At 42.3% G+C, this 12,791-nt stretch overlaps 1 protein-coding gene across 1 annotated transcript in view; it reads right to left on the reverse strand.

Moving 5' to 3' along the window:
- Positions 1-12,791, reverse strand: part of EZR (ezrin) — a 38,651-nt gene that overhangs the window by 11,705 nt on the left and 14,155 nt on the right. The window contains exons 2-6 of the mRNA XM_087773841.1: positions 8,847-8,930; positions 4,060-4,155; positions 2,974-3,248; positions 2,044-2,127; positions 346-492 (exon numbers count right to left, since the gene is read on the reverse strand). Of these exons, the coding sequence (XP_087629967.1) occupies positions 346-492; positions 2,044-2,127; positions 2,974-3,248; positions 4,060-4,155; positions 8,847-8,930 (686 nt within the window). The remainder of the gene's footprint in view (positions 1-345; positions 493-2,043; positions 2,128-2,973; positions 3,249-4,059; positions 4,156-8,846; positions 8,931-12,791) is intronic.

Below are 12,791 nucleotides of genomic sequence, written 5' to 3' on the forward strand. Positions count from 1 at the left end.
AAAGCTTGGTAAACTCTTTAGTTCAGAGTTCTTCTACAACTGTGCAGAGTTTACCAACCAGCATTGTACAACTGACATCGCTCTTTATATGGTAGGCAGCATTAGCAGGTCAGGCTACAAAGGGCAGGAAAGTCATGAACTCATAAATGATCTGAAAGCTCATTTTCTAGCACAGCTTCACCTACTGATCCAAAACTGAAACACAAGCAAGTTCTAAACTTTGCCCTGATCCTGTAAATGAGAAATGCTGCCCCTTGGCTCCCGCACCAGCCCTCACTCTGGGAGATCAGAGGTGGAGAGAGAGAAAAAAGAAAGAAAAAAAAAAAAAAAAAAAAAAAGCCTTACTTATCATCCTTTTCATAGATGTTGAGCCCCAAGGCATCAACCCCCAGCCACAGGTCAGTTCCTTTCTTATTCTTGATTTCAAAGTAGTTGATTCCATACATCTCCAGGTCTTGAGCAATCTTCAGGTATTCCAGCATGGCATTCTCTCTGGTTGAGACAGGAAGGAGAGGAGATGTTAGCTTCTCATTTATCTATCTCAGAAAGCACAAAGTCCTCAAGAGAAACAAGTAACTTTTCCTAAACCAACACATCAAACACAAGAGTTAAAACTGAACATTCAGTGTTTGGGATTCACTTTAGGAGTTACGGTATGACACCTACGAACGCACACACACTCTACTCCCATTTACCAAGCCCTAGTATTTCTAGACAGAAAATTAGCAACATTGATCTCTTCCAGCATTCATCCTCGTCTCAGGGTACAGTCAGTGGGAAAGGTATAGTACTTGAACTTTCCCCATCTGCCAATGCAAATGCTTCAATGAACTAACTACTTTTGTTTGTACTAACAAACAAAGAAGGACTGGTTGGGGATGTGAAGGTTGGAGGCAGCCTTGGCTGCAGTGACCATGAGATGGTGGAGTTCAGGATCCTGCATGGAGGAAGCAGGGCAATAAGTAGGATTACAACCCAGGACTTCAAGAGAGCTAACTTTGGCCTCTTCAAGGGCCTACCTGGAGGAATCCCATGGGTTAGGGCTCTAGAAGGTAGGGGGGTGCAAGAGAGCTGATTAATAGTCAAGCATCACTTCCTCCAAGCTCGAGATCGATGCATCCCTATGAGTAAGAAATCAAGCAAAGGGGGCAGGAAACCTGCACGGATGAGCAAGGAACTCCTGGCAAAACTCGAATGGAAGAAGGAAGTTTACAGAATGTGGGAAAAGGGACAGGCCACTTGGGAGGAATATGGGAACGTTGTCAGAGTATGCAGGTATGTGGTGAGGAAGGCTAAGGTCCACTTGGAATTAAATCTGGCAAGGGATGTCAAAGACAACAAGAAGGGCTTCTTCAAGTACATCGGTAGCAAAAGGAAGACTAGGGAAAATGTGGGCCCACTGCTGAATGAGGTGGGTGCCCTGGTGACGCAGGATACTGAATGCCTTCTTTGCTTCAGTCTTTACTGCTAAGGCCAGCCCTCAGGAATCCCAGACCCTGGAGGTAGGAGAGAAAGTCTGGAGAAAGGAAGACTTTCCCTTGGTCAAGGAGGACTGGGTTAGCAATAATTTAAGCAAACTGGACACCCACAAATCCATAGGCCCCGATGGGATGCACCCACAAGTGGTGAGGAAGCTGGCAGATATTATTGCTAAGCCACTCTTCATCTTTGAAAGGTCATGGAGAACAGGAGACGTGCCTGAGGACTGGAGGAAAGCCAATGTCACTCCAGTCTTCAAAATGGGTGAACTTAAGGTTAGACACACACCTATACTTTTTTTTCCTCTCGAAGTCATCACTGATACACTGTGCCTAGGTCCAGGATTTTCAGGAAGCCATCCAAGAGACTGTTCTCAACACAAGTGTCAAAATCCTATTGAGTTTTACCATGTGATTTGATGTTGGACTAGAAAATATACACCAAGAGTTCCCCCACACAGGCAGCTCTTGGAGTCTGTTTCAAAAGCATGCTGTAGAACTGCAAGCTTAAGGTAATCAACCAGTGACAAAGTGACTGGCCTAGGGACCAATACAAAACACTTACTTGAGCATGCCACTGTGTTCAGCATGCCACACCTGGATCCGTTCTTCCCACTGCTCTCTGGAGAGTTTATGCTGGTCCATCACCCTACACAAAGAAAGAGATATTAGCAAGATTAGACTGTGTGTTCTGCAGTATCCATTGATACTGATCTTTGCTATAGTCTTACTGAAAAATCAGTCCCACACATGAAGCCTTACTGAAACCAAGAGGAAGATCCTACTCAGCCCAGAGATGCACTCCCTGAAGCAGAGTAATTCAGAATGAACAAAAACCTCCGCAAAGCCTCTCTCGTCACTGACCAGAGACATGAGAGGAGTAAGCAGAATACTGCAAAAGAATCACATACACACTGTAGACACCAGAGGGTTAAAGTAAAGCAAAAGCTGGTGCCATTCCTGGAATTAGACACTGTGCAGTGTCATCAGGAAGTGTAAACAGAAGCCATTTGTCTGATAACATACACTTATCCTGTGTGGGGATAGACTACGTACATGCTTTCCAGATACAGGATTTTTAGGACTGTACATTAAGATTAAGGACACACAATCCAAACTTCTCCAGGGATGACACATTCATGACTGAAGGCTGCTCTTTTCTTCTTAAAGAGGAGACATTCATACTGCCAGTTACCAGCATAGCACCAATGTTTAGGAAAGAAAAGCTGAATTCAAAAGTATATGTCCTCTCCCTAACCAACCCAAGGAGAGAGCACAAAAACACACTCTGGCAGATAGAAATAAAAGAAGGAAAAAACCCAAATGCATACAGTTGAATTAAAAAAAAAAAAAAAAAAAGATGCTTTCAGTAAAACTCTTTGTACTTAGCTAGAATGCAAATTCTTGACTTAAAAAAGAAAAATAAAAAACAACAAAAAAGGCCTCGCAAAAAAAAAAAAAAAAAAAGGGAGACTTCATCAGCCAACTCCTTCACCTTTGGGGGATCAGGCGCTCTGAATTGAGGTATCCAGGCTTGTGCACATCTTTGTTGTAATCTCCGAATTTGGCTTGCACAGCATAGGAGCCAAGAAGTACTGCTGTTTCAGGAGGACAGTAGATCTCATCGCTGAGGATCCCCTCCTTCACCTGCAGGAAGAAGAGCTTCTGCGTGATGTCCTGGATCAGCTCTTCATGCACATCCTCTGGGAAGAACTTGGCACGGAATTTGAACTGGAGAGGATTCTCCTTTCTGATTTCTTGAGCAGAAACCTGAGGACAGAGGCAACACCACAACTGAGCAGGGTTGCAAACAATAGAATAAATTGCTTTTACACAGAAAAAGGGATATGGTGCATTTGCCTTAAGAGATGAGTGACTGGCAGCTCATTACTGGCATTCCTTAATTCCAGCTGCTTACTGGTATGAGAACACAGGGGAGATGCATTATGTTTCCCAACTGAGCCAGTAAAATTCTGCTTGCACAGCAAACCTTGGTCACTGGAGAACGATTTAGCATGCTTTATCAGATGGCAAACCTACCCAGTATTGTACGCTTTTGACAGAACAGCCCCCTGTCATTAAACAGGTATGTCACTGACTGCCCCATCAAGAAAAACTGTTCATACCCTCATAAGAATTGCAAGTCCACAAACAAGAGCACTTCAGAGGCACCTGCGCCCTGTTGCAACTGCCCAGCCTTGAAGTGACCTATCTTTCTGTTCAGGGCAACAACTGATCCCGCACAAGCAGAGATTAAAACCATGACTAGCCGAGATGCTCCTCCAGACACAGCAAGAATAGCTGCGTCTATGCAACAAAGTACCATATCAAGCTGCTGCTGTACATCTGACAAATGCTATAAAGCTTTCTACAATTCACACAGAGAGAAAGGGCAAGCTTCCATCATGCTGCACCTCACCCAAACAGAGGTCACAAAGTTTTCCCTAAAAATAATCCTGGAGTTATGAGAACTAAGGAACAATCAACAACAAGTACAAGGTTTACAAAGTTGCAGCCAATTACACATCAGGAATCATGTAAGCTTTAACCTTTGTTCAGCAATTAGCCTGAAGTCTGTTACCTTTTTATCAAGCTTCAGCCAAGTCTGGAATCCTTTGTTGTCCACGTACTGAAGACCAAAGTACCACACTTCTCGCAAACCTATGGTTTTAACCACCTGCAACAGAAAGGCAAAAAAAAAAGTTATTGTAGGTAACAGTTCACTTGAGGTCCAGGTATCCTCTCAAGTCCCACATCACCTGCGGATGCCATAGTAGATGACAGCAATGGCATAGGCTAAGCTACTTGTCCCACTCAGTTCCTAGGAAAAGACGATTCTGGGGAAACCGGGAGACACAAACGGGGCAAGTGACAGGCCACCAACTGCTAGACTGGTACGCTGGCAGCAGGTGGGGCTTCTGCTTGCTTTATCTCCTGGCCCTTCTTAAAACTGTGCTTGGTGAAGCAGACAAGTTACTTCTCTCACCAAAGCTTATGGTGAGATGTTCTGTAACGGTGTTAGTGCTAACTACGACTAGTTAGCAGCACCAATGGCTCAAGTGGTCTTGTCTGCCAGTCACCAAAGATTATTTGGCTGGAGGAAGCAACTAAGGGATGCTTCACACAGCTACTGCAGTAAGCTCCCTGTGCAGTTTTGAGAATTAAAACAAGCTGCAAGTATTTTCAGTCAAGGGTATTCTTTTTTTAAACTCACACAAAGGCTGGTTTTGAAGGACAAAATACATTGATGGCCCAACATTAGGACAAATTTCATTTCATATATTGTAAATACTAACCAGACGGAAGATTCAGAAACACCATCCGTTGGCTGGATGGCACACTTTCTAGTGAAAACAGTCCTGTTTGGACACGTTCCTTTTCCTCAGTGGAGGAGACAGCCTAACAAGTTCCTGACCTCCTCCTACTCTTGACTGCTTGTTCTTATAGCCCAGTACTTTGCTGCCAGCTCATCTACCTGTAAAGCTGTAATCTAGACAGAGCTGAGATCTGGAAAGATGCACTACATACATGTCTGGATCACTTCCTTGATGTTATTTGCAGAGTAGCCCCTCAAAAAGTGACGTGGGCATCTCCCTAGGGAGCTGAACTGATTGGAAGGCAAGAGCTTTTTAAAACTATTTTGCAAGTTAGGAAAGCGTGACAGACTTGAGAGGGTGTAGTTACATGTGCTTCAACAAGTTTAAGACCTTGACCAAGGATCTGTTTCACCTTCCCCATTTATAGTATTACTGGAGACACTCTGGCTGGAGAGCAGACTTGAGAGAGATAATGATTTTAGGATACTTAATCAGTTTTTGCTGTAGTTTCCCTTAAATTTTCTTACTGGTGAGCTAGAAGCCAGCAGTCTGTACCTGGAAGTCAGAGCTTCCTGGGGTTGGTAAGGGAAATTTTAATGGATAAAGATATCAGTGCCCACTAGCTGAGGAAATGGCATAGCTTCATAGCTGGACACTGTGGGCTGTATTCAGCAGGCTATAGTTTATATATTCTACTTCAGCAGGGCCATAAGTAACTAGTTATAACAAACTAGAGTTTATGTAAAAAAAAAAAAAAAAAACCACACAACAAAACCCAACAAACAAACAAAAAACACCCCAAACCCCACAACTTCTAAAAAAGAGCTGGGGTCTGAAAACACTTCAGCCTCATCTAAAATTCCTTTTTCCTCCTGCCCCAAAGTGGCTTGCTTCACCACAGAACAGCCAAGTTTTCCGACAGCTAGATATATTTTTAGAAGGGCCAGAACTGGGCTTTACCCAATCTCGCAGAAAGGCAGGGGTATGTTGAGTGTGGTGCTTCCTGTTGCGCACACACACACACAAAAAGTGTTGCAACTTTGTTAAAATAAGGAGTTGCATAAATCAAGCAGTTATCAGGTCATTATCTCTGGATGTCTCTTACAACAGAAAAAGAGTACACTTTCTCCATAAATCAAGTGAGAAAGCTTGCAGAAGTTATGACCCCTCAAGTTCTTCCCAAAACCTAAAGGCAAGGAAGGAGAAAGTATTAAGCTAAACTTCACAATTTGACCATCTGGGTTCCAATACAAAGAACAAAGACATGAATGTTTTAGTCTATATTCTGGGAAATGGTTTGTAAACTTCCTCCATAGCAAAACAAGGAAGAACTAAGACCCAAGGCATTATTTTCAAGATGGGAGACACCTTCCCCCTGCTCCTCAAATGCAGGGGGCAGCAAATCTGAAGCCTGCCCATTCCACTCAGAAATGCATTCACTCCCAGAAACTGTCAGTGACACACTCTCCTCCATTTCGATCTGTTTTCCTCATGGCCAGGATGGCACACGACAGCCCACTGAGTTGGTTCTCGAGACATCTCGGACCACTGCGGTGTAAACTCTGCACAGGTTTGGCTTTAGCAGAGCTGAACTCAACATTCACAGGTTTCCAGTATTTTCCCCTTTCTATAAAAGGGAGCTATAATCCACTTACATGCAGGATACACTTACGCTAGCAAAGCCTAAAGTACAAGGGCTCTGCCAGAGCAGTTTTGCTAGCTGACAGCCAGGCCAAGAAATCACCTTGTGGTTTTTAAAAATAGCTTGCTTCTTCAATGCCCTTTTCCCCCCCACAGTGGTTCTGCAGTTCAAATTGGGCCACTCCCTATACCTGTGAAAAGCTGTTACCTCCATAAGCTTTATCTGAGTGTAAACTCCATTCAAGATAAGGGCCTAGGAAAAGGCTTGCACAGCAGAAGTGAAGAGAGGATGTCAGAACAGTTGCAGCTAAACATAGTCTTCACCTTCCCCGGTTTTGTGCTGCACACTTCTACCTTAGTCATCCCTTCATGTGCAGATGTGCACTCCAACAAGGCATGGACTACAGATAAGAATTTCCAATCACAGGTTTTAAACCCGAGCCATAGGATGTAAGGAGCAAATCTTCATGAGGCGATAGTCTATCCCAATAGTGCAGTAACTGCTGCAACAAGCAGTCTTCAGAAGTCCAGAATGACCCAGACAGCAAGCTAGAAGTGTCTTGGATCTGAAGCATCCTTTTTTTCATGTTCTCAGGATTTTGTGCTTCTCAGCTGGAGGTCAAGAAAGTAGTTTCTCTTCTGCCAGAGAGATGACCCTGACTCTTAACATGTGTAAACATCAGTGAATATATTGGGGGGGGGGGGGGGGGGGGGGGGGGGAGCCTTTATCGAATCCTTGTCATAAGGAACATAAGACATACTTACACTGTCTGATCTAAGGCATTGCTTTTAAAAACCTGGCTTTCAGTCATTTGGATTTTTGTACCCTCAGAGATGAAACCCAAGTTCTCTGTTTTGGGTTAACATGGAAGTGGGTGGGGGTGGAAGTCTCCCTGATGCAAGGGTGATCAGCAGTGAATAGCAGGTCAAACACCAAATGCTGGTTCCATAAAAATGTAGGTTTCATATGCACTTCACCAGATTTCCAGTCAATGAATACTTGACATTTAGCCCACCTTGGTAATAATCAAAGGGAATTAAAGTTAGATTTAATGCTAAACACAATTTGTAGTACTCTATTTTGTACTGTGAAGTTCTGCAGTGATTATAATTTAGTTTCTTCCTTTCACTCCCTCCAAGAACCCAGTAAATGGGGTTTTCTTGTTTGTTAGGGGTTTGGGGTTTTGTGGGTTTTTTTTTTTGTTGTTTGGTTGGTTTTTTGTTTGTTTGTTTGTGGGTGGGTTTGGTTTTTGTTTTGTTTTGTTTTTTTTTCTCTCCCCTTGAAAAGTACTTCTCACTGCGCAGTTGCCATAAGGCCTAGCAAGCTCTAGCTAACTCACTGAAATGAGAAATTGTACCAACAGAAACTCAGAAGGAATGGACGTTGTTTAGCCAGTTCTGCCCACTTGAGTTAAAGCTCAACCACCCTTTGCTATCAAGGCCAGCAGGGGACAAGGGGAGAAGTGCAAAGGAATTGCTGCAACACTTTGTAAACAGCTTAATACATGTAACCGAAGTCTGCATAGATCATTTCTTAGTTTTCAGGGTTCCAGCAGAAATAGCTAGAAGCAAGCTTTTTTTTTTTTTTTTAAAATTCCAGAACAGTGAGTTAAATTTTTCTGCTGAAGTCTAGGCCTTGCTTCAGTTTTATAAGAGCAAGCTACTTAAGAAAAGAATAATAAAGTTTTACAGAGTGCTCTTTGTTTATTTTAGTTGTCTTTGCCTGACTTTTGTAGGTTCATCTCCAAACAGACCTGTATATTGTTAATGCAGTAGCAGGAAGAATAACAGCAAGGGAGGAAAGTCTTGGCTACTCGTGCCCTCCACTTCCCTGGGAACCCCAGCGAGTCTCTGCTCCGTCCTGCTGCACAGGGGCTCCTTACAAGGCATGTTGCTATAGTTGCTGCACAGAAATCACAAACTCTTCCAGTTTTCCAGTAGTTTGACAAACTCAAACACCTGTGGCAAGTGGCTACCTCCAGCCCAGCTTCTGAATGAATGCAGCTATGCCTATGCCATCTGAAGACCTGATTCTGAAGAGTTTTATGCACAAAGACAACATTTCAACTTTAGAATTTAAGAAATAAATAAGAGCTAAGCTGTATTTCAAAGCAAGAGGTGCATTTTTACACGCTACCTATGCTGTCTAGACATTTTAGATCCCTTGTGACACTTCATCACCCAGCACTGCTAGGAAGACAGGTTTCACTGAAACATACCATACCTGCAAGGATTTTTGCTTTTTTCTTTTACTGCGATGGAATTTAGAGACCTTAGTTCAGACCAGGGCCCTTCGATTAGGAGGTGGAGAGAAGAGAGGTAGGTTTGGAATCCAGTCTTAAGAAAACACTATAGTCTGAAATGTACTCCAAGCTTAAACAACAAGAGCCCATACCAACCCTTCACTGACCTGGTCAAACAGCTGTTTGCCTGTAGTGTTTGGCTGGATGGCAAACTCCAGCTCTGCATCCACAGTAACAACTCGAACATTGATCTAAGGAGAAAAACAAAAAGCATTGTTTAAGATATATTAACAGCTATTTCTCAGTGTTAACATAGTACTTGGTTTACAATACAGTCTCCACACTTTGATGCACTACCCTAACCTCTGTAATACACACACTTAAGCCCCAATTAGATTTGTGTTATCACACCAGCAAACTTAATTGGGGCACTGACTCTGCCGTCTTATCCAAACTGCTCTGCAGGTTTTCCTACTCCACACAGGATTTGACTGAGCTTCTGGTTAAACAAGAGGGCATTTTAGAGTTGACCATTTCCAGGCCTAAACCCCCTTGGAATAAGAGCTCCTGTGAGTGCACAGCATAACTGTCTGCAGGCCATCCCTTGGATTATGAAAGGCCCTAATGACTAAATTAAATTTAAGACTTATAATTTAACTTCCATTTATATTAGAGCTGGAATTAATCTGAGGTTTCAAAGGCAAAAGGCAGCAGATTATTCCTACGAAGTAATCAGCATTAACCCGATAAACATTCATTCCTTCCCTCATATAAATCTACTCAGTACATAAAAACAGCAGTTATGGGTACTGAATGATACTACAGGGCAAGAGTTCACTAAGCTATTGCTGTTAGTGAAGAAACAACATAACCAGATTTACTGCAATGGCAGAAGCAGACTGCAAGACAGAGGTTACTATTGTAAGCAGAAGGTAAGAGTGTTTAATGACTAGAAAAAGTCTATTAGCAGTTAATCAGGAGGCAAAAGCAGCAACTAAGCTTGCAGGGACTAGCATAAGGACCAGCAAAATGGCAAATCAGGAAAGGATTATCACCAACTGTTCTGATTACTGGAGACTGTCTCTCTTGCAATATTATACTATGTCTCAAAAAACCCAACAATCCCCAAACAAATAAAAACCCCAACCTGGGATGATCGTGTAGTATAGTTCTACTAGCAAGTTAGATTTGTAGCTTGGAATTTTAAAGAAAAGAGAAGAAAAAGTGAACACGTAAACACAAGGCCAGACAACAGGTAAGCTACAGGCAGATAAGATTTCATGACAATTTCCCAACATTTTATAAATGTCACGTTACAGAAAGCCAGAGCTAACAGACCAGGAGAGCCTGCTACAGCTGCAGCACTGGTGCCCAGCACAGAGGCACACATTTGAAGCAACAAGAGGAAGGGGCAGAAGAGGAATAGAATCACTTGCTACAAAACCTTGACACTGCAGCACTTTCCAGCCACTTAATTATGTATATTTAAACTCTAGGATAAATGTCAGGTAAAACAATGCTACAGTTAACACAGAACTGTGAATAAAACAAGTTGCCTCAGCTAGTTTTAGTCAAATATATTAGAAAATTTTGCATTCCTTTTTTAGTGAGACATGAAGGCATCAAGTGTCTTTTAGCCTTTATAGAGTTGTTTCTTCCTGTTGCTCTCTCCCAGATGACAGAGGACCCTCCTACAGAAAGATGACTGAAGGCAGTTTCCAAGTCATGGAACCCCAGGACTGAACCAGAGAAGATGACTGCTTAGATGCCCTGTCACTTTCAAGCTGTATTTTTAAAGCAATGTCCTTTAAATTAGGATTTAAAAAAAAAAAAAATCCTCCAAAAGCAACACGAAAGAACAAGCAAGAAAGGTTTTCCAAGAGCTCCTTTTCCCAACTGTAGCATTTGGGATCCATACTGGAGCATGACAGTATGCTTAAGGCTTTCTTCCTGTGCCTTAAGAACCAACTGTTTCCCAGCGTTTCCAGTGTAGCAAGGGAGGGGAAGTTCAGACACCAAATTCTCAGGAACAGCAAGACTGCAATTTGAAGATGTGACCTTAAAAAGCTCCTGTTGCTTAATCCTTCTTAACAATAAATCCCTAATCACATTCTAATCCCTTTCTACCCCCTTTCGAGAAAACGTATGCTCATAATCCGCAGTTTTGTATTGTGCAAGATATTTGTACTTCTAGCTGAAACACCACAGTGGGTGTAAAATAAGTATCACTTTCAAGTTCTGTAGCTTGTAACGGATGTGCTTCCCACTCCTTACCAGAAAACCTGCAGGCTGTTGGCTGAGCACAGAATTCCAGCCAGCACTAGTACGCTCATCTTTTATCTCCTTAGCAGTTATTTGCTAGTTAAAAAAAAAAAAAAAAAAAAAAAGGGTAAACTCCCTAGTCTAGGGAAATACTCTCTATTACACCAACCCTAAAAGACCCTTCTGGATACAGTCCCCTACCTAAAGGATCAGCTACATAGTGAGCTATTTAGTGCTAAAGCCACCTACCTGCTACATCTCTTAAGAATGACTTTAGTATTAAGACCAAAAATTGAAGTCATCTGCTTTCCACTTCAATCACTGAAAGCCATAAGCATGCAGGAACATGACTGCTTGGTTATCCAAAAGCTTTCAAGGACACTTGGGGCGTGTGGTAAAGGTTGATTCCTGTGTTCTCAAAGGGCTGAACGACCAGCAGGATACAGAGGAATTCCCCGGTGTGCCCTCAGACAAACTGCTAGCCACACGACAGGCAGAGCAAGAAGAGACAGGCCCTCAAGCAGCTGTCCATTCAGTCAGTTGACAACTGCCTGGGAAAATCCTTTGAGTCTCCTTCCTGCCATATCAAGTCCTCTTGCTTCTCTCTCCAAACCTTAGCCTTGAAATCAAGAACAACATAATGGTTTTAACAGCGTTTCTAAACAGATGTCCTACAATCACTCCACACAAGCTTTTAGCCACAGAGAAGCTGGTAGTGAAGCAGGCAAACAGAGCTTAACCCACTTGAAACACTGGTTTAGACAGTCTGAAGAAGCCTTGATGTCTGTTAGGCTGAGAGAAGATAAGTTTGGCATTCGGCTCAGACCACATGGAACTCCCCATGGTGCCAAGATGATTAAATCAAAACCCGAGGTGCTAATGAATTCAAGATACTGTTAGGGAGAATAAGAGGGAAGGACTCAAACTAATTTCTTTCAGCAACAAAAAGAGCAAAACAGAGTTCAGACAACTTTGACAAGTGAAGTCCTGCTTACCCCATGTAGGCAAGGCAGGCCATTTGTAAGATCCCTACCAAACCCTGGCAGTATCCCAGGACAAAACTGAAGACATAACAAAAAAGAAAGCAGTTTTTAGTTGTTTCAGAACACAGGTGCTTGGAGGGGGTGTAGAGCACATGGCTGTTATACACGAAATAAGAGTTTTTAAATGCACATAGCATGCTAAAAATCCTAGAGAGTAAGATGCAACTTCCTTCTCAATAGGCTGATGCCGTAACATTTCATGATTATACTTTTATGTCTGAGACGAACATAATTAAAATCAATGACGAATAGGGCCTTAGAAGGTTTGCTTGTATGTACAAAAACATTACAGAACACGAGGTTTTCATCTTCCCCTGTCTTAGGATGCATAAAATTGCTAACAAATTTGTTCCAAAAGGGAAAACACATGCTGTTGAAAAGGTAATGCCATTTGCATTAAAAGGAAAAAAAGCTCCATGAATTATAAGAGAGAACAGAAACTGAAGACGTTGCTACACTGAACGACTGAACACTAATTCCGTGACTTCAGACTGTTACCTACATTTCCAACTGCAACAAGAGAGTGGAAGTAAAATGACAGATGGAACTGAAGAGAACTTCACAATATAGTTTAAATAATCATAACACTATGGAAAGTTCTTGTACTAGAAGTTACAGTATTAAGAATGAGATCTTCCTTGCTTTACAGTGCCCTCAAGTCATGCATTTATTCTTACTTTTTGGGTTTTTTTTTGTTAAGACAACAACTTTTCTAATGCTAAGTCAGTAGACCAATCCATGGGACACTGCAGCCTTTCAGAGACTGCACCATACAGTATCTAACTTGGGAAATTAAAGTGCCATTTG

This window comes from Nipponia nippon, unplaced genomic scaffold (assembly GCF_047370975.1).
Source record: "Nipponia nippon isolate SJK-2023a ecotype South Korea unplaced genomic scaffold, ASM4737097v1 scaffold_4, whole genome shotgun sequence".
Classification (NCBI taxonomy): Eukaryota; Metazoa; Chordata; class Aves; order Pelecaniformes; family Threskiornithidae; genus Nipponia; species Nipponia nippon.